At 43.1% G+C, this 26,123-nt stretch overlaps 1 protein-coding gene across 3 annotated transcripts in view; it reads right to left on the bottom strand.

Annotated features, from left to right (window-relative positions):
• usp25 (ubiquitin specific peptidase 25) overlaps positions 1 to 26,123 on the bottom strand; it is a 212,928-nt gene that overhangs the window by 21,598 nt on the left and 165,207 nt on the right. For all 3 annotated transcript variants that reach the window (XM_043701413.2, XM_043701414.2, XM_043701415.2), the window contains one exon: positions 17,204 to 17,283. In XM_043701413.2, the coding sequence (XP_043557348.2) occupies positions 17,204 to 17,283 (80 nt within the window). The remainder of the gene's footprint in view (positions 1 to 17,203; positions 17,284 to 26,123) is intronic.

The raw sequence follows: 26,123 nt of genomic DNA, 5'->3' as shown, positions 1-26,123 counted from the left end.
TCTAAGAAGATCAGTGAAGAGTCACTTTAAAACTTTTGTGAACTAGACATTTTTTGAAATGGTTTCAGCTAATTGATGGACTGGCTGTTTTTGATGGCAGGAGAATCGGCGTTTCGGGCATAAGCCCTTCATCAGGAATTTCTCACTTTCTATTCCTGGACTGGCTGTTTTGCTTGGACAGTGTTTTTCAGGCATTTGGTGTTTGTTCTGGTTTTCAGTTGGGGAGGTGTGCTGAAACATAGGCAATTCAGCTGCTCTCTCCTGTTTCTCAAGCACCCTTTTTGTGAACTTCGCAGGAAACTAGACTGTCCTTTTGAAGGGTGATGATGAAACTTCTTGATACTGATTCCTGAGCAAGTTGTATCTGTCAAGATTCCAGACAGGACTGCTGTAAATAGTGATCAATGTGTGCCAGAATGCCATCTGAATATTCCTCACCTTCTGTCAAGAACTAACAATTACTGGCCAGAATTGCTTTTTCTCTCATAATGAATAATTGCAGAGAAGAATGTGTTTTTTTTTACTTTACCTGGTATGTGTGTGCTAACTATTTTGAGGGGTAAAATTTCCATTTGCAGTTTACAAATGGTGCATATTAACAAATTCTGCATTATTGTAGAACAAGTTTCATTTTATTAAAAAAATCAACAAATTTGTGGTTACTATAGAAAACTGGTTGACTGATCTCTTTATTCTAAATCTAATATACAGAATGCGTACAATTGACTAATTAATGTTGTTACCCATGGACCATCGAGACTAAAGAAAATGGTGCAACTCTCACATCTTGGTCACGATAACATGGTCAGATTTTCAGAATTTGTGTGCAATCAGTTTCACAAAAAACAATGTGGTAATGTTTGATGATGATATCTCCAATTATCCTTTTTAAAACAGTCCACCTGAGAGTGCAGGTTTGACCTCGGTTTAACACAACACCTGCATGGCATCATTTTGACAATGCAGTTCTCCTTCCATGCAGCTGGAGTGTCAGCCCAGCCTCTGTGAGGCACACTAGGCACCACTCTCTCATTTTGTGTGTCAGAAGAGTGCCTTCAAGTCCCATCGCACAGTAGGTCATACTCAGGTACCAGAAATTGGGATGGAACTGGTTGCTCCAATCTAAATGCTGAATTTTTAAGGTTAATGCATAAGGTAATGAATAGTAGACAGGGAAGGGGGAAAAGGGAGATGTGGTTGAAGAGGGAAACAAAATACTGGAGTGTGAATACCAATGGATGAGATATGGTTAGTCAACATGGATTGGATCCACTGGGAGCGAATGTGCATCTAGTTATGACTTCAAGTTAACTGGAATCTGGGAACGATGGCCATGCTTTAGTCACAAGTTGAAGTCACACACCACGAAAGTGAAAACGAGGTAACATTCAGGTTTAGAATGTCTTGTGAAAAGCTGTTTCGAAAAAATCCTTCAGAAGGACATCTAGGAATGGACTACAGAAATTGGTTTCGTTGACAATGCCCATAACTCAATAAAAAAACACCATATTTCACTGACCTTGAAATAAGTACACAAATGAGTTTGTGCCAAATTATAAAAGCAGATGCAGTGGGGTTACGGTGAAGGACATTTTTGGAATCACACATGTGGAATTGTTTCTATTTCAGCCACCCTTGGGCCAGGTAAGATGTTCATTTATGTGGTGTTTTTCACTAACACCATCTTGTAATGGAGGAAATGCGATTGCCAATTTGCACATAACAAATCCCACAGGCAGCAATGGGATACTGACCTGGTTAATCTGTTTTCGCAAGGTATCAGTTAAGGGATAAATAGTGCCAGGACTCTGGGGATAACATCTGCTCTTCAAAATTGTGTCAGGGGATTTCTTTTACCCATATCCAAGAGATGGGGTATTGTCTCCCTCAAAAGACAGCATGTCTGACTCACCCTCAGCACTGTACTGGGGTAGCAGTGCAGATGTTTTACACAGGTGCTGATGTGGGAACTGCACACTTATGACTCAGAGGTAAGAACAAAGTAAACACGGGAACAGGCCCTTCGGCCCACCAGGAGTGCACTGACACATGATGCTTTTCTAAACTGAAAACCTTTTGCATCTACATGGTCAATATGCCTCTATTCTCTTCCTATTCATATACATGCTAAAATGCCTCAAAACCTTGCCGTTATAGCCACCTCTACCACATCCTCTGGCAGTGCATTCCAGGTACTTACCACCTGCCTCACAAATCTCCTTTAATCTTGTCCCCTTTCACTTTAAACCTATATCCCCAAATAATTGACAATTCTACCCTGGGAAAAAGACTACAACAATCTATTTTATCCATGTCTCTCATGACTTTGCAAACTTCTATCAGGTCACCCCTCACCCTTCAAAGTTCAAGTGAAAACAAACCAAGTTCGTTCAAACTTTGGCAAATAGGATTAAGGCAAATCCAAAAAGATTCTACAAATACATTAGGGGCAAAAGAGTAACTAGGGAGAGAATAGGGACCTGTAAAATCAACAAGGCCTGTCTATGCGCAAAACCCACAGGAGATGGGTGGGAAACTAAACAAAACTTTTGCGTCAGTATTTTCCGTGGAGAAGGACATGGAAGCTAGGGAACTTGAGGACATAAATAGAGATGTCGAGGAAGGTGTCCATATTATAGAAGAGGAAATGCTGGAGATCTTAAAATGCATAAAGACAGATAAATTCCCAGGGCCTGATCAGGTATATCTAGAACTTTGTGGGAAGCCAGGGAAGAGATTGCTGGTCCCCTTGCTGAGATAATTTTATCAGTGACAGCCACAGGTGAGGTGCCAGAGGATTGGAGGGTGGCTAATAAAACACCATTGATTAAGAAAGGTGGGAAGGAAAAGCCAGGGAACTATTGATCAGTGAGCCTGATGTCTGTGGTGGGTAAGCTTTTGGAGGGAATTCTGAGGGACAGGATTTACACACATTTGGAAAGGCAAGGACTGATTAAGGAATAGTCAACATGGCTTTGTGCATGGGAAATCATGTCTCAGTAATGTGATTGTGTTTTTGGCAGAGGTGACAAACCATATAGAGTCACAGACTCATAGAGATATACAGCGTAGAAACAGACCCTTCGGTCCATGCCAACCAGATATCCCAACATAATCTAGTCTCACTTGCCAGCACCCGGCCCATATCCCTCCAAACTAGCACCTGGCCCATGTTCCTTCAAACCTTTTCTATTCCTATACTCATACAGATGCGTTTTAAATGTTGCAATTGTACTAGCCTCCACCACTTCCTCTGGCAGCTCATTCCGTACATGCACCATCCTCTGCGTGAAAAAGCTGTCTCTTAGGTCCCTATTTAAATCTTTCCCCTCTCACCCTAAACCTACACCCTCTAGCTCTGGACTCCCCCACTCTAGGCAAAAGAACTTGTCTATTTATCCTATCCATGCCCCTCGTGATTTTATAAACCTCTCACCCCCTCAGCGTCCGATACTCCAGGGAAAACAGCCCCAGCCTATTCAGCTTCTCCCTATACCTCAAAGCCTCCAACCCTGGCAACACTCTTATAAATCTTTTCTGAACCCTTTCAAGTTTCACAATATCCTTCCGAGAGGAAGGAGACTAGAATTGCATGCAATATTCCAAAAGTGAACGAGCCAAGGTCCTGCATAGCCGCAACATGACCTCCCAACTCCTATACTCAATACTCTGACCAATAAAGGAAAGCATAGCAAATGCCTTCTTCACTATCCTATCTACCTGCGACTCTACTTTCAAGGAGCTACGAACCTGCACTCTAAGGTCTCTTTGTTAAGCAACATTCCCTAGGACCTTACCATTAAGTGTATACGTCCTGCTAAGATATGCTTTCCCAAAATGCAATTGCTCGTATTTATCTGATTTAATTTCCACCTGCCACTCCTCAGCCCATCGGCCCATCTGATCAAGATCCCGTTGTACTCTGAGGTAACCTTCTTCGCTGTCCACTGTACCTACAATTTTGGTGCTGTCTACAAAAGTACTAACTATACCTCCTATATTCACATCCAAATCATTTACATAAATGATGAAAAGTAGAGGACCCAGCACCGATCCTTGTGACACACCACTGGCCACAGGCTTCCAGTCTGAAAAACAAACCTCCACCACCACCACCCTCTGTCTTCTACCTTTGAGTCAGTTCTGTATCCAAATGGCTAGTTCTTCCTGGTGAGATTCCATGAGATCTAACCTTGTTAACCAGTCTCCCATGGGGAACCTTAACGAACGCCTTACTGAAGTCCTTGTTAAAGTATCTGTTAAGGACCTCACCCATTCTCTCCTGCTCCACACATAATTTCCCTCCTTTGTCCTTGGGTGGACCTCCCCTTTCCCATGATATCTTTCTGCTCCTTACATTTGTATAAAACACCTTGGATTTTTCTTAATCCTATTCGCCAAAGACATTTCATGGCCCCTTTTCGCCCTCCCAATTCCTTGTTTGAGATCTTGCTACCTTTGTATTCTTCGAGGGCTCTGTCTGTCCTCAGTTTCCTAAAATTACTGCGCCAGCTTTTTCCTTTTGACTGAGTTCTTAATTTCTCTTGTCATCCAGGATTCCCAAATCTTGCCATCCTTATCTTTCACTTTCACAGGAATACGGTGATCCTGAACTCTAACCTATTGATCTCTAAAGGATTCCCACATGCCAGATGTAGATTTACCCTCAAACAGCTGCCCCCGATCTGCATTCTCCAGCTCCTGCCTAATACTGTAGTAGCTGGCATTCCCCCAATTTAAGGCTTTTACCTAAGGACTACTCTTAGTCTCAGTCATAAGTGACTTTAAATTATGGAACTTTTGGTCCCATAATGGTTCCCCCTCTGAAACTTTGATCATCTGCTTGGGCCCCTTCCCCAGTTAGACTGTTTACATATTATTTCAAAAAACTGTCCTGGTCACAACTAACCCTCACCCAAGACACTTGGTGAAGGAAGTCCCAATCAATATAGAGGAAGTTAAAATCACCCACCACAACGACCCTGCTGTTTTTACATTTTTCCATAATCTGTCCACATATCTGTTCCTCTATCACTCACAGGCTATTGGGAAGCTTGTTGTACAATCCTATCAAAGTGATTGCACTCTTCCTATTCCTGAGCTCTACCCATATGGCTTTGCTGGATGAGCCCACTAAAGGCTCCTCCCTCAGGTCAGCTGCGATATTCCCCCTTAGAGTAACGCAACTCCATCACCTCTTTTACATCCCTCTCTATCTCACCTGAAATATCCTGGAACTTTAAGTTACTAAGCTTGCCCTCTCTTAACCAAGTCTCTGCAACAGCTACAACTTCATCGTTACACATAATAATCCAAGCTCCAAGTTCATCTGCCTTACCTTTCATACTCCTTGCATACTACCATTGAATGACACTGTGTCCTGACAAGGTGCATTAGCCCCAACATTTAGGATGTTCCTGCAACATTTTCCCATCTTTCCAAACTTTTGGTGTCTATGAATAAGATTGCCAGTTCCCTCAACAAGAATGGTTCAAATCAGGGTCAAATTGGTACGGACAGTCTGAAACCTGCTTCATATAGGACCCTTACAGCCAGAAAACAGAAGATGCTTTCTCGCAACAGTGTACCCTGCACCAAGGAAAGAAGCAAAATCTTTCATCTCTGTGGTGTTGGTAACAAGCACGAAAGGAAGCCAAGGAAATCAATGATTGGCTTAGAGCAACCAGTTCAATGTGAGAAGAGAGGCAAGGTGACACAGGGCTAGAGGAGGTACTGACAAATATGGAGGATTTGAGCAGGGAGAAACTGAATTAATGAGAAGTAACAAGAGACAAGAAGATGTGTTTAGTGTCAAAGTTTGATGCGAATTGGAGTGGGACAAAGTCAGTGTTGAATGAATTCCTGCAGTAGGCATATGCACTTAGTACAGCAGTAAATAAATGATATTACAGAAAGGGCAGCTACAAAAGTGATAGATAGAGGCAAACAGCAAAGTACCGAACAGCAAAGTACCGAAGAGTACCTGCATGAAGTGTATGGAGCTCATCAGAGAAATGCTGAGTTCAATAGCTACTTGACTCCACTCCTGAAAGATGTATAGGAAAGAAAGGTTCCTGAAGCTCTGTTCCAGCATGGGACCACCCCATGGAGAACTGATCTGTCAGCCGTGACTTAATGCCAACATTTACAACTATAACTCACTAAGTTCACACTTCAAACCTCACTTTGTTCTGTACTGTAGGATTTTACGATTTGGAAACATGAGCTCTTGTGATTTAGCTTGACACGTCAGTGCAACACCATGGCACTATACTGTCAGAGGTACCATCTTTCTGGTAAGACATTAAGCTGTCTGTCCCGTCAGAAAGATGGTACCTCTCATCCTCCTTGAGCCACCCCTCATTCCTGATGAAGAGCTCATGCTCAAAACGTCGACTCTCCTGCTCCTCCCACACACACACTTCCTCTCTCTCTCTCCTTCACATGCACGCGCACATATAAGGCTATGGGGTGAATGTGCTTTTGCAGAGTTGTAATTGCAGACACATTCTATTTTGTTCAAAATGCACACACTCTGCAGGCAGTCAATGCAAGCAGCCAATCCATGTGAACATTTCATAAATTCCTACTTTGGACATAGGACCAGTCTGGCTCAAGACTGGGATACAGACAGACTCTAACCTCACATCTTTAATGCATTGTCTGAGCTGAGAAGTCACCGTTTTTTCTAAAACCTTAAGTTATCTTGACAATGTGAGTGTAAGGGAGTTCTGGGATTTACATATTAACGAACTAAAACCTGCAACTCATTCGAAAAGATGAAAGACTGAACAGCAATCTAGGTTTGTTCAATAATATTGTTTCAGTTGCATGAAACTGAGATCTTTTGCTATAAATTCTGTGTCTTATGCTCCTGCTCCACAGCTACCTGATGAAGGAACAGAGCTCTGAAAGCTGGTACTTCCAAATAAACCTATTGGACTATAACCTGGTGTTGGGTGATTTTTAACTTCAGCTCTTTTGACATTAAGTTCTGAAATTTCTTCCTTAAACCCCTGTGCAGCTATGTCTCCTTTTGAGACCTGATTGACCAAACATTTAGCCACCTGTTCCTAAAAAAGCCTCTCCTATGCATTTGTATCTGCTAACTCTCCTTTGAAATGCCTTAAGACATTTTCCTGTGTTGTGATAAATGTCAAATCTCTCTGTTCCAGTCAGAGACAGGTAATTCATGAGAGTCATGCAGCATAGAAACAGACACTTTAATCCACTACATAGAAAGTATATTGCCATGTTTATGAGGTGTGATAAGGTGCCATGTTACATGCCTGTTTAGTTTAAAACTAGGTAAGCAAATGGGAACAGGGGGTTAAATAAGAAAATGAAAACTTGAACTGAATTCATCGCACTTGCTAATGTTTCACTCCCAGTGCAGCTGGTGGCTGAATGAGCCAAATTTGGTCTATTCTTGCATGCCACTGGTTCAGAATGTTTGTACTTGGCAGGGTTCATTTCGATGAATTTTTCAGAAAGGGATAAAAGAATTCACTAATTTGTAATGCGATATTATCCCCATGAAATAAAAAGTACTCCATGCAAATATGTTTTAAGTCGTGCATTCTCAGCCTTATTTCTAAATACCTCCGATCACTGTCAACTCATCTGTTACCTCCTCCAGTCCTACAACCCTCCAAGGTCTCTGAGCTCCTCTACATTTTGTCTCTTCTACACCTGGACCTTCCGTGTCAAACTACCAGTAGCTATTTCTTCAACTACTTTGTCCAAATCTCTAGAATTTCCTCTGCAGCTTTCTACCTCTCTCTGCTAAGATAACCTCTACTTGTCTTGGGAAATAGGATAGGACAGATGACTGAGGTGACAGTGGGGGAGCACTTTGGGACCAATGGTCATAGTTCAATTAATTTTAAAATAGTTAAGGAGAGGGACAAAACTGGTCCACAGGTTCAAGTTTTAAATTGGGGCAAAGCCAATTTTGATGGAATTAGACAGGAGCTTGCAGGGGTTGATTGGAGTAGTTTGTTTGCAGGCAAAGGGACCTCTGGCAAGTGGGAGGCCTTTAAAAGTGAGATAGCTAGAGTTCAATGTCCATATGTTCCTGTGAGGGTGAAAGGCAAGGTTGACAGGAACAGGAAACCCTGGATGACAAGAAATATTGAAGCCTTGACCAGAAAAAAGGAGGTATGGCTCAGGTACAGGCATCTAGGATCAAGCGAATCCCTGGAAGTATATAGGAGATTCAGGAGTTTACTGAAGAAGTAAACCAGGAGGGCGAAATTGAGATAGCCTTGGCTGAGAAGATTAGGGTGAACCCAAAGATGTTCTTTATGTATAATAAAGAAGAAAGAATAACTAGAGAGAGAATAGGACCCCTCCAGGACCAAATTGGACATGTATGTGCACAACCACAGGAGATGGGTGAGGTCCTCAATAAATATTTCTCCTCTGTGTTTCCCATAGAGAAAGACAAGATGATTTGGGAAGTTGGGGAAGTTAGCTGTCAAATCTTGGGGACAGTCTATATCACAGTAGAAGTGGTGTTGGATATATTAGAATATATGAAGGTGACTAAATCTCATGGTCCTGACCAGATACATCCAAGAACACTGCACGAAACTCAAGAAGAAATTGCAGGGCCCTGGTTGATATGTTTGCATCATCGTTAACCACGGGTGAAGTTCCGGAAGACTGGAGGATAGCGAATGTTGTGCCCTTATTTAAGAAGAGCTGCAAAGAAAAGCATGGGAACTATAGACCAGTAAATTATTTGACAAGATTCTGAGAGATAAGAGATAGATGCATTTGGAAAGAAAGATTTGACTGGGAATAGTCAGCATGGCTTTGTGTGTGGGAGATCATGCCTCACAAATTTGTTAGAGGTCTTTGATGAAGTGACGAGGGCAGGGCAGTAGACATAGCCTAAATGGATTTCAGTAAGGCGTTTAATAAGGTTTCACATGGTGGGCTGCTCTGGAAGGTTAGATCACATGGAATCCAGGATGAGCTGGCAAACTGGATACATAATTGGCTTGGTGGTAGAAAGCAGTGGGTAATAGTGGAAAGATGCTTGTCGGACTGGAGGCCTGTGACTAGCAGAGAGCCTCAGGGGTCGGTGCTGTTTGTCATTGATATCAATGATTTGGAAGAGAATGTATAAGGCATGATTAGTATGTTCGTAGATGACACTAAAATAGGCAGTATCATGGTCAGTGAGGAAGGTTACCACAAATTACAGCAGAACCTTGAACAGCCGGGGAAAAGGGCCAAATAATGGCAAATGGAGTTTAATATAGATAAGTTTAAATTCTTGCATTTTGGAAAGTCAAATCAATGTAGGAGGTTTCATGCTGAATGTTAGGGCTTTAACGAGTCCAGTGAAACAGAGGGACCTTGGGGTTCACATGCACAGTTCTCTGGAAGTGGTAGACAGGGCACTGAGGAAGGCATTTGGCGCACAAGCCTTCATCAGTCAGGGCATTTAGTATAGAAGCTGAGAAGTTATGTTGCCGTTATACGGGACGGTTGGTGAGGTCACGCTTGGAGTACAGTGTTCAGTTTTGGTCACCTAGCTATAGGAAGGATTTATTATTGGAAAGAGTGCAGAAGAAATTTACAAAGATGCTACCAGGACTCAACAGACTGCGCTATAGGGAGAAGTTGGACAAGCTAGGACTTTTTTCTTTATAGTGTAGGAGACTGAGGGGGGATCTTATAAAAGTGTATAAGATCATGAGAAGTATGGTGAGGGTGAATGCACTCAATCTTTTTTCCCAGGGTTGGGGAATCGAGGATTCGAGTTTAAGGTTAGAGGGGAAAGAATAAAAGGGAACCTGAGGGGCAACGTTTTTACACAGAGGGTGATACACGTATGGAATGAGCTGCCAGCGGAAGTGGTTGAGGTGTGTAAATGAACAACATTTAAAAGGCATTGGGACAAATACATTGATAAAAAAGGATTAGAAGAATATGGGCCAAGTGCAGGGAAATGGGGTTAGCATGGATGGAGATTTTGGTTGGCATAGACCAATAGGGGCCAAAGGGTTGTCTGTAGGACTCTATGACTTAAGAGCAAGAGCTTATATTTATACAGCTCCTTTAACAGTAATATAAGGCACCTCATAGAAGTATCGTTAAACAAAATTCGACACCAAGCTGAATGAAGAGATGCAGGGTCAAAGGCTTGATCAAAGATGCAGGATTTAAGGAACATCTACATGGAGGCAAGCAAGGCAGGGAGGAGAAGCATAGGGAGGAAATTCCATAGCTTCAGCCAAAATGACTCAAAGCATAGTCCCCACAGTTGAGTAACTGATATTGGGGTGCTCTAGAAGTCAAAGTAAAAGCAGCTCAGGTATCGCAGAAGGTTGTAGGGCTTGTCAAGAAATCCTCCAGTTATATTTCTTTCGCATTGAGCAAGTCAGCATTTTCTGTGAAAGGTGACATTCAGAGCACATTCAGATCCACAAGTTGTTAGACGACAACAGTCAATTCTGCAGGGTTACATATTGCAAGATTTTCAATAAGCCCTGAAGTGGAGTTCAAAGACTCAAACAGAGACCAACAGTATCTGGATTAGTGGTGCTGGAAGAGCACAGCAATTCAGGCAGCATCCGAGGACAGGCAGTAGGTGAGTATGTGAACGAGAAACAGGGTCGCCTTTTTATATTAATTTTTAGCTGTACTGTAGGAAACACCACTGAACTACATGAAATTGGTTCAGCTGCAGTGCTCAAAGAAGTCCTGGGGTAGTTAAATAGCCCTGTGCAGCTGGGGCTAATCTCTTAAGAAATGAACTGCATTGCTGAAAAAGCAACTGAACCACACTTAGATTCTGTGGTGGGGAAACCTGGGAGAAGTCTATAGTAGGTGAAAACCAGTGGAGGGACTGCTTTCAAATGGTTCACATAGGCACCAAAGACACAAGTGAAGGTTCAGTAGCAGATAACCTGTAACAGGAGTGAAGTCAGATAATGATGCAATGGTGGAAACAGCAGTCTTAGCGATGACATGATCATAAGGTGTTAACAAAAATCAAGAAAATAAGTATCCCTGGAAATGAATGCACTCATTGTACTGGAGCTCCATGAGACCATCAGATATAGGAGGTCATCAGACAACTCGGTCATTTGGCCATTTGGCCCATCAAGTCTGCTCCCCATTCGATCATGGCTGATATTTTCTCAACCCCAATCCCCTACCTTCTCCTTGTAACCCTTGATCCCCTTACTAATCAAAACTCTATCTGTGTCTTAAAGACACTTAATGACTTGGCCTTCACAGCCCTCTGCCACAATGATTTCCAAAGATTAACCACCCTCTGGCTGAAGAAACTCCTCTTTATCTCAGTTTTAAAATGGCATTACATCACGCTGAGGCTGTGACTTTGAGTCCTGATCTCTCCTACAAATGGAAACATCTTCTCCATATCCACTCTATCTAGGCCTCTCAGTATTCTGGAAGTTTCAAATCAGATCCCCCAAATGTTCTAGATTTCACTGAGTACAGATCCAGAGTCATTAGCTGCTCCTCATATGACAGCCTTTCCTCCACAGGATCATCCTTGCAAACCTCCTCTGGAGCCCTCCAATGCCACACACTCTTCTTTTGGCATGGGCCCAAACTGCTCACAATATTCTACATGCAGTGTGACCAGAGCCTTCTACTGCCTCAGCAGTGTGTGTTTATGCTTTTCTATTCTAGCCCTCTTGAAATTGCTGCTAACATTGCTTGCACCTTCCAAACTGCCAATGAACCTGCATGTCAACCTTAAAAGAATCTTTAACTAAGTCTCCCAAGTCCCTTTGTGCTTCAGATTTCCAAAGCCTTTCCCCATTTAGAAAACAGTCTAAGTCTCTATTCTTCCTCCTGAAGTGGACAACCTCACATTTTCCCGTATTACATTCCATCCGCCACTTCTTTGCCCACTCTCCGAGTCTGTCCAAGTCCTTCTGCAGCCTCCCACTTCCTCAATACTACCTGTGCCTCCACCTATTTTTGTCATCTGCAAACTTAGCAATAATTCCATCAGTTCTTTTGTTCAGATTGTTAATAAAGGCTATTCTGTTTTATTCTAATATATAACGTGAATAGTTGTGGTTCCTAACATGGACCCTGCAGAACTCTAGCAGACACTGGCTGTCATCCTGAAAAAGACTCCTTTATCCCCACTCTCTGCCTTCTGCCAGTCAGCCAATCCTCTATCCATGCCAGTAACTTGCCCCCAAACACCATGGGCTCTCATCTTATTTAGGAGCCTCCTTTGCAGCATCTTGTCAAAGGCCTCCTGAAAATCCAAACAGATCACGCCCACTGACTCGTTTTTGTCTAACTTACACATTACCTCCTCAAAGAATTCTAACAGATTTGTCCGGTATGATCTTCCCCTTGATGAAGCCCTGCTGACTCAGCCCTATGTCACCCCCTTGCACTTTCAATTATTCCACAATCTCATCTTTAATAATGGACTCTAAAATCTTACCAACTACCAAACTCAAGCACCAGGTTTCAGCTTCTTGTCTTTTGCCTTCCTCCCTTCTGAAACAGGACTATTGTATTAGCCATTTTCCAGTCATCTGGAACCCACCCTGACTCCAGTGATTCCCAAAAGATCATCACCAATGTCGCTACAATCTCCTCAGCTATCTCCTTCAGAATTCTGGGGTGTAGTACATTTGGTCTAGATGATTTATCCACGTACAGACCTTTTAGCTTCCCCAGCACCTTCTCCTTAGTGATGGCCACTAGTCTCATCTCTGACCTCTCACTCTCTTGAAGTTCTGGTATTCCGCTGGTGTCTTCCAATGTGAAAACTGACGTAAAGTACCTACTCAGCTCCTCAACCATTCCTTGGTTTCTCCATTATTACTTCTCCAGTCTCATTTTTCTGCAGTCCAATGTCCATTCTTGCCTATTTCTTACCTTTTTCAAACTTCTTTTATATTACTAGCTAGCTTACTTTCATGTTTTATCTTCTCCTCCTTACTACCTTTTTTTAAATTAGGAGCAAATTACTATAGATGCTGGAATCTGTACTGAAAACAAAAATTGCTGGAGATCACAGTGGGTCAGGAAGCATTCACGGAGAGAGAGCAAGCTAACATTTCGAGCCTAAATGATTCTTCATCAGAGCTGAAGTGAAGTGTGCAGGGGAGAGCATTTATGCCATGAGAGGTGTGGAGTGCTGGGGCAGAAAGGATGTTGACAGTTCAGATTAAGTCCTACGGAGCTTTCACGCAGAGAGTGGTACGTGTATGGAATGAGCTGCCAGAGGAAGTGGTGGAGGCTGGTACAATTGCAACATTTAAGAGGCATTTGGATGGGTATATGAATAGGAAGGGTTTGGAGGGATATGGGCCGGGTGCTGGCAGGTGGGACTAGATTGGGTTGGGATATCTGGTCGGCATGGATGGGTTGGACCGAAGGGTCTGTTTCCATTCTGTACATCTCTATGACTCTAAGTGATCGGAATGTGAGAATGGCAGAACAATGGGGTATCTAACTGCTAGACTAGAAAGCTCCTCGGATACTGCCTGATGTGCTATGCTTTTCCAGCACCACTCTGATCTAAACTCTGGTTTCCAGCATCTGCACTCCTCACTTTTGCCGAGAAAGGGGTTCTGGAGTAGAGTGGTGCTGGAAAAGCATAGCAGTTCAGGCAGCATCCAAGGAGCAGGATAATCGATGTTTTGGGCAAAAGCCCTTCATGAGGAATTCGGGCAGAGTGCCTGAAGGGTGGAGAGATAAATAAGAGGAGGGTGGGGGTGGGGAGAAAGTAGCATAGAGTACAAGAGGTAAGTGGGGGTGGCGATGAAGGTGATAGGTCAGAGAGGAGGGTGGGGTGGATAGGTGGAAAATAAGATAGGCTGGTAGGACAGGTCATGGGGATAGTGCTGAGCTGGAAGTTTGGAACTGGGGTGAGTGAGGGAAAGGGAAATGAGGCAACTGGTGAAGTCCACATTGATGCCCTGGGGTTGAAGTGTTCCGAGGTGGAAGATAAGGCGTTCTTCCTCCAGGCATTGGGTGGTGAGGGAACGGCGGTGAAGGAGACCCAGGACCTCCATGTCCTCGGCTGAGTGGGAGGTGGAGTTGAAATGTTAGGCCATAAGGCAGTGTGGTTGATTGGTGCGGGTGTCCCAGAGATATTCCCTAAAGCGCTCTGCTAGGAGGCGTCCAGTCTCCCCAATGTATAGGAGACCGCATCGGGAGCAACGGATACAATAAATGATATTGGTGGATGTGCAGCTAAAACTTGGATGGATGTGGAAGGCTTCTTTAGGGCCTTAGATGGAGGTGAGGGAGGAGCTGTGGGTGCAGGTTTTGCAATTCCTGCGGTGGCAAGGGAAGGTGCCAGGATGGGAGGGTGGGTTGTTGGGGGGGCGTGGACCTGACCACGTAGTCACGCGCCCCCCCCTAGAAAGCACAGACAGTCCCACTGGGTGGAGGGAGGGGAGAGAGGACAGACATGGTGACAGAAAATGTAACAAGGCAAGCTAAAGAAAGGGAAGGAATGATAGTGGGTTCCCAATCTGGAGGTGTTAAACTCAATATTAAGTCCAGAAGGTTATAAATTGCCTATTCTGAAGATGAGATGTTGTTCCACCAATTTGCGCTGGGATTCACTGGAGCACTGCAGCATGCCGAGGGACAGACATGTGGGCATGCGAGCAGGACACTGCGTTCAAATGACTCGCTATGGAAAGGTCAGGGTCATGCTTGCGCATGGACTGGAGGCATTTAAAGGCTTCCCAATCCTTTGGCCTCCTGCGAATCTTCACCACGTTGTAGCTTTCTCCCTTGCGTCTTCTGCTGACCCTAACTTCCCTCATCAGCCAGGCTGCCTCATCCTTTGGATGGATTTTTGCCATGCATCCTGAATTACCCCCAGAAACACCTGCCATTGCTGCTCCGCCTTCTTCCCTGCTAGGGTCCCCTTGCAATCAACTCTAGCCAGCTCCTCTCTCATATCTTTATTATTACCTTTACTCAATTGTAATAAAGGTTACAGCCAGCTCTAGCTTGTCCCTCTCAAATTGCAGATGAATTACTTCATATTATAATCATTGCCCTCTAGAGGTTCTTTCACCTGCAGCAGCATATTCACGCCTGCCTCATTACTCACCTCCAAATCCAGAACTGCCTGTTTCCTACTATTCTATTACAAGCTACTCCAAAAAGTCCATTTTATAGACATTCCACAAACCCCTTTTCTTCAGAAACACTGCCAGCCTGATTTTCCAAGTCTACCTACATATGAAATCCCCTATGATTACTGTAACAGTGCCTTTCCTACATGCCTTTTCTATCTCCAGATTTATTTTCTCCCCACATCTTGACTGGGAGGCCTGTACATTTGCATTAGTCTTCACTGTAGTGGATACACGGTGGCTCACTGGCTAGCACTGCTTCCTCACAGCACCATGGTCCCAGGTTCGATTCCAGCCTTGGGCGACTGTCTGTGTGGAGTTTGTACATTCTCCCCGTGTCTGTCTGGGTTTCCTCCGGGTGCTCCGGTTTCCTCCCACAATCCAAAGATGCGCAGGTCAGGTGAATTGGCCATGCTAAATTCATTCAGAGGGAAATGGGTCTGGGTGGGTTACTCTTCGGAGGATCGGCATGGACTGGTTGGAACGAAGGGCCTGTTTCCACACTGTAGGGAATCTAATCTAATCTAATCTAATCTAACTCATTCATTTTAGTATGGAGGATTAAGGAAGGACATGAACTAAATGGTGAGGGATTGCAGAGCTCAGAGGCAGTTCTGGCTCTCTTAGTGCATGGATCACAAAAGGTTAGTACAGTATGCAGGCACAGCAAATAGTTAGTAACGCTAATGCAATATTATTAGTTATTGTAGGGAAACTAAATACAAAAATAGCAAAGTTTTACTTCAGTTAGACAGGGCACTGCGAGATCACATTTTCAGTACTCTGTACAGTATTGATCACCTTACTGAGGGAATGGATGCAAATCCATTGTAAGAAAGTTCACATGGAATGAACTGATTGCTTTATGGTTAGGAAGCCTGGGCTTGTATTTGCTAGAGTTTGGAAGAGGAAGGGGTGACTTGACTGAAACATAAAAGATCCTGAGGGATCTTGAATGGGCAGGCGTGGAGAATATGTTGCCTTTTATGAGAGACTTTAGACCCGGGTGGTAACTGTTCAAAATTCAAGGGTCGCCCATTTAAAACAAACATAAGACAAAATTGTTCCTTTCACAGGATTGTGAGTCTTTGGAACTCTGTTCTTGAAAAATCCTTTAATATTTATAAGGCAGTGGTGGTTAGATTCTTGTTAAGCGGGGTGTGAATGGTGATCAGTGCAGATTTGAGATTACAATCTGATCGATCGGTACTGAATGAAGGAACATTTAGAAGAGCTAAATAGCCTACTGTTGCTCCCTGTTTTCATGTTCAGATGTTAATCCACAACCTTTCTAACTCAGATGTGAAACTGCGACCAAATATGATACAGTTGAAGAAGATCAAAGGTATTCTCCTTCATGTGCGAGCCAATCTCACCCAATCAACATCACTCGATTATCTGGCTAATATCACATTGCTTTTGTCAGATGTTACACAGCACAACTTGGCTGCCACACATTCCACAATATAACAGTAACTACCATTCAGCTTGCTGGCTGCGAGGGAAGTTATATAAGTGCAAGACCTCTTTTCTTTCTGTATCTATCAGGTATGCAGTCCCTTTACCAACTGAGAAACTGGGGGAAGCAGGAGGAACATTTTTTCTAATCTATTGGGCTACAGAGTATATGCAGCGGCTGTCAACTGCTGCTGTCATAGAGATGAAATAATTTTCTAGCCCGGCCACTGCCTTGACTCAAGTAGAGGGGAGCAGTCACCAGAGCAGAGAGAGAGAGAAAAGGAGGGAGGGAGGGAGGGGGAAAGAGAGAGAGAGACAGACAGAGAGACTGGGGGGGGGGGGGGGGGGGGGGGGGGGGCGGGGGGAAGGAGGGAGAGAGAGATTGATGCCAATGGCATGTGTGCCACCTAGAGGAATGAGCAGACTCTATACAACAGTAAGGACGACGCCATTTCATGCACTTGAAAAAGAATACAGATGGTAGAAATTCTGAGTGATCAACTGAAATTAGCTTGTCTTTCTCAGCTGATGAATTAAACAGAACAGAGCAGAGAGAAGACGGTTCAAAGTTTCACATTAAAATCAGGGTACACTCACTGTGCTTCTCTTCATCACTGCCTTACCTTTTCTTTTGGAACAGCTCCAGGCCAATCATAATACAAATGGTAATTTCTCGAAATGTTCGGTATTCATGGTGCCATTTCTGTAACAAATGCAAATCACAGCAGTGGAATTTTTACATAACGTGGAAACATAAAACGAACATAAAATACTGAAACAGATGATAACTATTAGGATGCTTCAGCCTACCCCACCACTCAAAATGCTCATGGCTGATCCGTTTGTGCCTCAAATTCGACATTCTCATCTGTCTCCGAGAACCTTTCCTTCCCTGTCACAAATATGTCTACCAACACTAAAAATATCCAATGATCCCACCTCCACTATCTTCTGACTCCAAAGTCACACAGCCCTCTGAAAGAATAAATTTCACCTCACCTCTCTCCTAAATGGTCGACTCCAAATTTCAAACAGTGCCCCCTCCTTCTCGATTGATGCACAAGGGGAAACATCCTTTTCATATCTGGACCATTCAGAATCTTATACAACTCAATTCACTTCTCTAAAGTCCAGTGGAAACAAGTCCATCCTATTCCACTCACCCAGGATTCAATCTAGCAATCCTCCTCTACTGCTAAAGGAATAGAGCATCAAAGTAGGGAAATGTTGCTGCAACTGTACAAGGCAGTAGTGAGACCATATCTGGAGCACAGTATTCAGTTTTAGACACCTTACTTGAGGAGAGATGTAATTGTATCAGAGGCAGTCAGAGGAGATTGAAAAAATGTTTTTAAAATCACTGAAATCATTGTAAATCAGATTTTGAAAAGGAGAGATTATGATCACCAGGGAATAGGTGCTGATAAAATTATTGGAATTAAAATCTGGGATGGGTTCCAACCCAGGCTGGGTGGCATAGTGGCTCAGTGGTTAGCACTGCTGCCTCACAGCGCCTGGTTCAATTCCACCCTCGGGTGACTGTGTGAAGTTTGCACATTCTCCCCATGTCTGCATGGGTTTCCTCAGGGTGCTCTGGTTTCCTCCCCATAGTCCAAAGATGTGCAGGTTAGGCGGACTGGCCATGTTAAATTGCCCAAAGTGTTCGGAGATGTGGAGGCGAGGTGGATTAGCCATGGGAAATGTTGGGATAGGGGAGGGGATGGAGTGATGAAGGGCTTTTGCCCGAAACGTCAATTTTGCTGAAGCTCCTCGATGCTGCCTGAATTGCTGTGCTCTTCCAGCACCATTGATCCAGAATCTGGTTTCCAGCATCTGCAGTCATTGTTTTTACCTTGCTTTTCAGGGGTGGTTGGTGTAGAACTGATGATCCAAATGGCCCGCTTCCACACTGTAGGGATTCTATTAAAAAATACAGCTGCGTCTGGTTTTAATTTCCCTACCTTCTGGAAAGGTCACAAAGTAGAAAATATTGAATGTGTTTCCTTGATTCTGGAAAACTATGAGCTGGCCATCTTAAAATCTAATATGGCAAAATGCTGAAATCCACCATTATGAAGGTTTTGATGCCCTTTCTTGCAGAGGGATGTAGTTGTATTGGAGGCAGTTCAGAGGAGGTTCACTAGATTGATTCCAGAGATAAGGAATTTGTCTTCGAAGAGAAATTGAGCAGTTAGACCGATACTCATGAGAACTTAGAAGAATGAGAGGAGATCAAATTGAGGTATCGAGGATCCTAAAGGGGAGTGGATGCAGAGAAGGTCTTTCCCCTTATCAGGTAATCTAGAATGAGAGGTCATAGTTTTAGGATAAGGGGTGAGGGATTCAAACAGAGATCGGGGGGAATTATTTATTCATAGGATCATGAATCTGTGGAATTCACAACCCCACAGCGTGGTTGATGCTGGGACAGTGAGGAAATTTGAGGAGAAAAAAAGACAGATTCTTAATTAGTAATGAATTGAAGGATTACAGAGACGGGGCAGGAAAGTGGAGTTGAGGCCAAAATGAGATCAGCCATGATCGCATTCAATAGTGGAGCAGGCTCGAGGGGCTGAATGGCCTCCTCCTGCCCCTAGTTGTTTGGAGTTCTGGGCCACCTCCAATATGTTTGCATCCTTTCTTAATTAAGGAGATCAAAACTGCAAGCAATATTCAAGATGTAGTCTCACCAATATCCTGGACAACATGAGCAGAATGTCCTTACTTTTATGTTCTGTGCCTCTTGGAATAAAGGACAGCAACCCATTCCCCTCCTGATGATACCCTGTACCTGCATCAGAACAGAGATGGGTTGGGTTTGCACTTTGGGTTTCAGCAGTCATTTGCTGATTCATACTCTGAATTTTCAGTTCCCTACAGTTTCCTTCTCCCACCCAATTTCCAACTCTCCTTAAGAGTATCATTTCCATAATAACCATGATTCAGCTCTGACCTCAGTCAACACTTATGTACTCACACTTTCCAGCTAAAGTCCTTTTGTGCATTCCTAATTGTGCCTTCAGACAATTAAACCTAACTCTAGAATTCTCTCCCTAATTCTCTTCCCAAGAATGAAAGAAACTAGAGAGCTGTGAATACAGGCCAGCCCATTTTACAAACCAGCCTTTCATCCAATAATTTCATCTGTACTTCCTGCTCCATCAGAAAAGCAACCAACGTAATCAACGACCCTTCCCACCCCAGTTATACTTTCTTCCATCCTCTTCTGTTGGGCAGAAGCTATAAAGGTTTGTAGACATGTATGGACAGATTAAAAAACAGCTTCTTCCCCGCCGTTATCAAAAATTTTGAATGGACCTCTTTAATGTTAATGTTGATCTCTCTGCACCTGTAACATTGCACTCTATTTTGTTACCCTGATGCACTTGTACAGCTTAATCTTCCTGTTAAGCACATAAGCACGGGCGGCATGGTGGCTTAGTGGTTAGCACTACTGCCTTACAGCACCAGGGACCTGGGTTCAACTCCCGTCTTGGGTGACTGTCTGTGTGGAGTTTGCACATTCTCCCTGTGTCTGCATGGGTTTCCTCCAGGTGCTCCGGTTTCCTCGCACAATCCAAAAGACATGCAGGTCAGGTGAACTGGCCATGCTAAATTGCCCACAGTATTAGATGTGTTGGTCAGGGGTAAATATAGGGTCGGGGAATGTGTCGGGGTGTGTTACTTTTCGGAGGGTCGGTGGGGACTTGTTGGGCTGAAGGGCCTGTTTTCATATTGTAGGGAATCTAAGACTACACCTTTCACTGTACCTCTGTATATGTGACACTAATAAATCAAAAATTCTCACTCTATTTTCTATATCAATTGCTAACTCTGAAGTAAAATTACACTTTGCTTTTCATCATCATGTCATGACACCTTTTCCATCAGTGATATTTCCTCAACTGCCTTTAGATTCTAAACCAGCCCCTACTTAATCACCAAGATTCCTACCATCAGATTAAAACTGGATCTGATCTTGTTGTAGCAACCCTCTTCTCCTTGTTAATGTGTTATACTCAAAGCCCTGGTCTGCTATAGTCCCGTGACAATTTTAACACGTAACTCAATGGAAATAGCGTAATTAGATGGGCCAAATGGTCTCCTTCTGTGTTGTTTGATTCCAGGAAAAGCTACACAAGAAAGAACAAGCTTGAATTTTAACAAGTATAGATTCAAGTGCTTCTGTGTCGTATAGTCTCTGTTATAATGTAGGAAAATACAGCAGCCAATCTGCACACAGAGAGATCTAATAAACAGCAATGAAATAAATGATTATTCAAACTGCTTTCATGATACTGGTTGAAGGATAAATATTGGCCAGGTTACAGAGGAGAAATTGCCTCTTCTTCTAGTTAATAATCGAATGGGATTTTCTTTACATCTACCCAAGAGGCCAGACACAACCTTAGTTGAGCATCTCATCAGGTTGATAGCATCCCTCAATATTACCATGTCAGAGTCAGCTGAGATTATGCACTCAAAATTATGGATGTAAGGACTTGAAATCACAGCCAGTTAACTCAGAATGCTACCCACTGAGCCAAGGCTGACACATAGTGCCATCTGGTCTATTAAAGCCTTAATCAACAGGTGGGCAACATGAAAAATAGATCAAATAAATAAATAAATCTGCTGGGAAAGATTTACTGAAATGCTGCCACCTCCCTTCAATAAATATTCAACATTCTTGCAACAGTGTAAGCCACTTTAAAGCAAACCTGATCATGCAGTTCCAATTTGTCCAGTGCTGTTGCTGTAACCAGCCATGGCCCGCAGAAAACATTGCTTGTAATCTATTTACACAGTGCATCAAACAGAAAGTGGCACCGGGGCATTTCCGCCATTATTTCCCCAAGGCCCCAATTCTGATGGAAGCTTTCCAATGTCGGTTATTGAAATAAAACAATAATATTAAACAAAAAAGTCTCCTGCATACAGCACTAGCAGTATGGATGAAAAATTAACACCACAAGGGGCAAGAAGCATATAATATTCAAGAGTTCTAAATATCAAACATCATTCTCGCTCTTTTTTTTTCTGGCAATTTGTTTAATTGCAGGGCCGCTTTCAATAATTTTTGGCTTGGCTACAGAGTAATTTAAAAGGGCCAATTTATACGCAGCTTGCGTGTGAACACAAGGTTGCTGCTGTGTGGTGCAGTTTGCAAAGAGCAACTGATCTCCAGCGATTATACCCTCAATGGATTTCAATCATGAGAGCTGTGTGTGTGGACCTAGAGTAAGAGCAGTCACTTCCATTTTACTGTAACCTTCGACAATACCTCTCCATTGTTTAAAGGTATAATTAGCACACAGAATGCGTGACACAGATATTATCACAGAATCATACAAAATTGGATGCCGTTTGGCTATTTGAAAGAGCTATCCACTTAGTCTCTCACACCTTGCTCTATCCCCATAGCACTGCAAATATTTCATAGTTTTATTCAATTTACTAAATCCCCTTTTGAACGTTACCAGTGAATCTGTTTCTAATAGCCCTTCAAGCAACACATATAAATCATAGTAATGTACTACGTAGAAGAAAATATAACTTTCCCTCTGCTCCTTTTGTGATTTTCTTTTTTACAAAACCTTAGTACATTAGTTTATAAATTTACTAAATGTCCTCTACTTTAAAAATTCATTAAAAAATCTAGAATTACAAATCTACTGATGACCCTGAAATCAATGCTGATTATCAGAAAAACCCACCTGGCTCACTAATGCCCTTCAGGGAAGGAAATCTGTTATCCTCATCTGGTCTGGCCTACCTGGGAGTCCAGGTGGACACCAGTCTGGAATTTTTTGGAATTTCCTAATTCAGTCCAGCTATAATACCTTGAGGACACTGCTTCACTGTATGGATTTATCAGCTCAGCAATCATAATGTATCAGTCTATACATACTGGCAGACTAATCATCAGATATGCACCTGTTTTAACAATGTGAAAGATTTCAGGTGTCTGGGCAAAAGTCCGTAACAGCATTCAAAATGGATAATGCCAATGTTGGACCCATTATAAGAAGTTAGCTCATCGAGAGTAGACTGCACATCACTGTGCCAGTTTCCTGAGTGCATTTTGTGTTAGATGCCAGAGGGGATGATATTTGTACGTGTACCAGTGTAAATTTGACATAAAGCACAAATTGTCCATTCCTCAAGGATGCATTGCTTGGATGGAGGCAAAAGTTTAACTTTTCTGATGATTTTCATGTGGGGTGTTAAGTTTAACAATGCATTACCTGACTGAGGACTGTAATTTATAGTTATTGTTTGGACTTTATTGACCTGTGTGTGGAACAGGTGAAACTTTGGAAATTTCTTTGGCAATGGTCCTTGATTGGTCCTTCTTCACATGCTGCTGTGTAGCTTTGTATTGCACTTTGGGAAACTCTGAGTTTCCTACATGTGTAAGTTCCTCATGTGGAATATAGCTTTCATAAGTCACAAAATCTTGGCTACTATTTTGGTGAGCGAGACAAGCCACATCTCTTAGAATATTTGACCGATTGACTTTGTCACAGAACGAATACATGGTCTTTAGACTTTGTTATAGTATTTTAGTTGTTGTTGCAATTTCAGCTCTGAACTCAAACAGTTTGATGGCTGACCGTTAGGAAAAAGCCTTTTCACAACTACCTGCTGTGGTGCCATCTATTCAGGCTTTGGGTTCCACATACTACTGCTGACCAGCTGTCTCAATGCCACTTTATATTCATATTAGAGAGAAATTCTTCTTGAGCCAGATACTGAAGCTACTCATAATGCTAGCTAACGCATGTGTACACACATGCTGTAATAATCCAGTAATTTAGGATGGTTTTCTTTCGAGTTGTGAAATAACTGACATAGAACATAGAACAATACAAAACAGAACAGGCCCTTCAGCCCACGATGTTGTGCCGAACATTTGTCCTAGCTTAAGCACCCATCCATGTACCTATCCAATTGCCGCTTAAAGGTCACCAATGATTCTGACTCTGCCACTCCCACAGGCAGCGCATTCCATGCCCCCATCACTCTCTGGGTAAAGAACCTACCCCTGACATCCCCCTATACCTTCCACCCTTCACCTTAAATTTATGTCCCCTTGTAACACTCTGTTGTACCCAGGGAAAAAGTCTCTGACTGTCTACTCTATCTATTCCCCTGATCATCTTATAAACCTCTATCAAGTCACCCCTCATCCTTCACCGTTCCAATGAGAAAAGGCCTAGCACTCTCAACCTATCCTCGTACGACCTATTCTCCATTCCAGGCAACATCCTGGTAAATCTCCTCTGCACCCTCTCCAAAGCTTCCACATCTTTCCTAAAATTAGGCGACCAGAACTGCACACAGTACTCCAAATGTGGTCTTACCAAGGTCCTATACAGCTGCAACATCACCTCACGACTCTTGAATTCAATCCCTCTGCTAATGAACGCTAATACACCATAAATACACCATAGGCCTTCTTACAAGCTCTATCCACCTGAGTGGCAACTTTCAAAGAGCTATGAACATAGACCCCAAGATCCCTCTGCTCCTCCACCTTACTAAGAACCCTACCGTTAACCCTGTATTCCGCATTCTTATTTGTCCTTCCAAAATGGACAATCTCACACTTGACAGGGTTGAACTCCATCTGCCACTCCTCAGCCCAGCTCTGCATCATATCTAAGTCCCTTTGCAGCCGACAACAGCCCTCCTCACTATCCACAACTCCACCAATCTTCGTATCGTCTGCAAATTTACTGACCCACCCTTCGACTCCCTCTTCCAAGTCTTAATAAAAATTACAAACAGCAGAGGACCCAGAACTGATCCCTGCGGAACTCCACTTGTAACTGGGCTCCAGGCTGAATATTTACCATCTACCACCACTCTCTGACTTCGACCGGTTAGCCAGTTCTCTATCCAACTGGCCAAACTTCCCACTATCCCATGCCTCCTGACTTTCTGCATAAGCCTACCATGGGGAACCTTATCAAATGCCTTACTAAAATCCATGTACACTACATCCACTGCTCTACCCTCATCCACATGCTTAGTCACCTCCTCAAAGAATTCAATAAGACTTGTAAGACAAAACCTACCCCTCCCAAATCTGTGTTGGCTGTCCCTAATCAAGCACTGTCTTTCCAGATACTCATAAATCCTATCCCTCAGCATCCTTTCCATTACTTTCCCTACCACCGAAGTAAGACTAACTGGCCTGTAATTCCCAGGGTTATCCCTATTCCCTTTTTTGAACAGAGGGACAACATTCGCCACTCTCCAGTCCCCTGGTACCACCCCCATTGACAGTGAAGACGAAAAGATCATTGGCAACGGTTCTGCAATTTCCTCTCTTGCTTCCCACGTAATCCTAGGATATATCCCGTCAGGCCCGGGGGGCTTGTCTATCCCCAAGTTTTTCAAAATGCCCAACAAATCTTCCTTCCTAACAAGTATCTCCTCTAGCTTACCAGTCCGTTTCATACTCTCCTCTTCAACAATACGGTCCCTTGTGGCAATAGTGTTAATTTTCATGTAAAATATTGATTTTTTTTCAGTGCCAGGTTTCTTAATTTATTATTCCTGTAATTTTGGCAGCAATTTTATTTCATAATGCAACTCTTTGAGAACAAATAAACTTGATTTACACACTTTACAATGTGATTAAAAAAAAGTGGGCGTCACGGTGGCTCAGTGATTAGCACTGCTGCCTCACAGCACCAGGGTCTCAGGTTTGATTCCAGCCTCGGGTGACTGTGTGGAGTTTGCACGTTCTCCCAGTGTCTGCGTGGGTTTCATTTGGGTGCTCCGGTTTCTCCCACAGTCCAAAGATGTGCAGGTCAGGTGAATTGGCCATGCTAAATTGCCCATAGTGTTAGGTGCATTAGTCAGAGGGAAATGGGACTGAGTGTTACTCTTCAGAGGATCAGTGTGGACATGTTGGGCCAAAGGGCCTGTTTCCACATTGTAGGGAATCTAATCTAATCTAATCTAATCTATTTTCAAGGTGACAATACCACAGGCTTATATACATAGACTGGGTTCTATGTTTGCTGATATTACTGTACATTATACATATGCATAGCTGACTGACACAATGACTCCATACAATGAGACAGTGACTGAAGGTGCGTCAGGTACCTATATACTAAGCATCACATCTCATGCAACTATCTTAAAGATACAGGCCTGCCTGGTCTGGACTCTGTGCCATAATGCAATACGTCCTGAAAACACCAAATGACCATAGTGAGATGATTGTCAACAGAAAAAAAACCAAATAACTGCAGAGGCTGGAAATCAAAAACATAAATAGAAATTGCTGAGAACTGCCTTCTTCTGAACTGAAGAAGGATCACTGAACCCTAAACATTAACTCTGCTTTCTCTCCACAAATGCTGCCAGACCTGCGGAGTTTTCCCAGTAATTACTGTTTTTGTTTCTTAGTTTGAACAGAAGCTTGATCAGGCACTGACCCGGTGCCAAACAACATCATTAAGTCAGATTATGTGGTCACTTCCTTACTGCTGTTGTGGGACCTTACTATGGGCAAATTGG

This window comes from Chiloscyllium plagiosum, unplaced genomic scaffold, assembly GCF_037043375.1.
Source record: "Chiloscyllium plagiosum isolate Xiang-an unplaced genomic scaffold, Cpla_swu_hap1 HiC_scaffold_12, whole genome shotgun sequence".
NCBI classification, from domain to species: Eukaryota; Metazoa; Chordata; class Chondrichthyes; order Orectolobiformes; family Hemiscylliidae; genus Chiloscyllium; species Chiloscyllium plagiosum.
The sequence above is the reverse complement of the archived record's forward strand: the minus strand, read 5'-3'. Positions and strand labels throughout refer to the sequence as shown.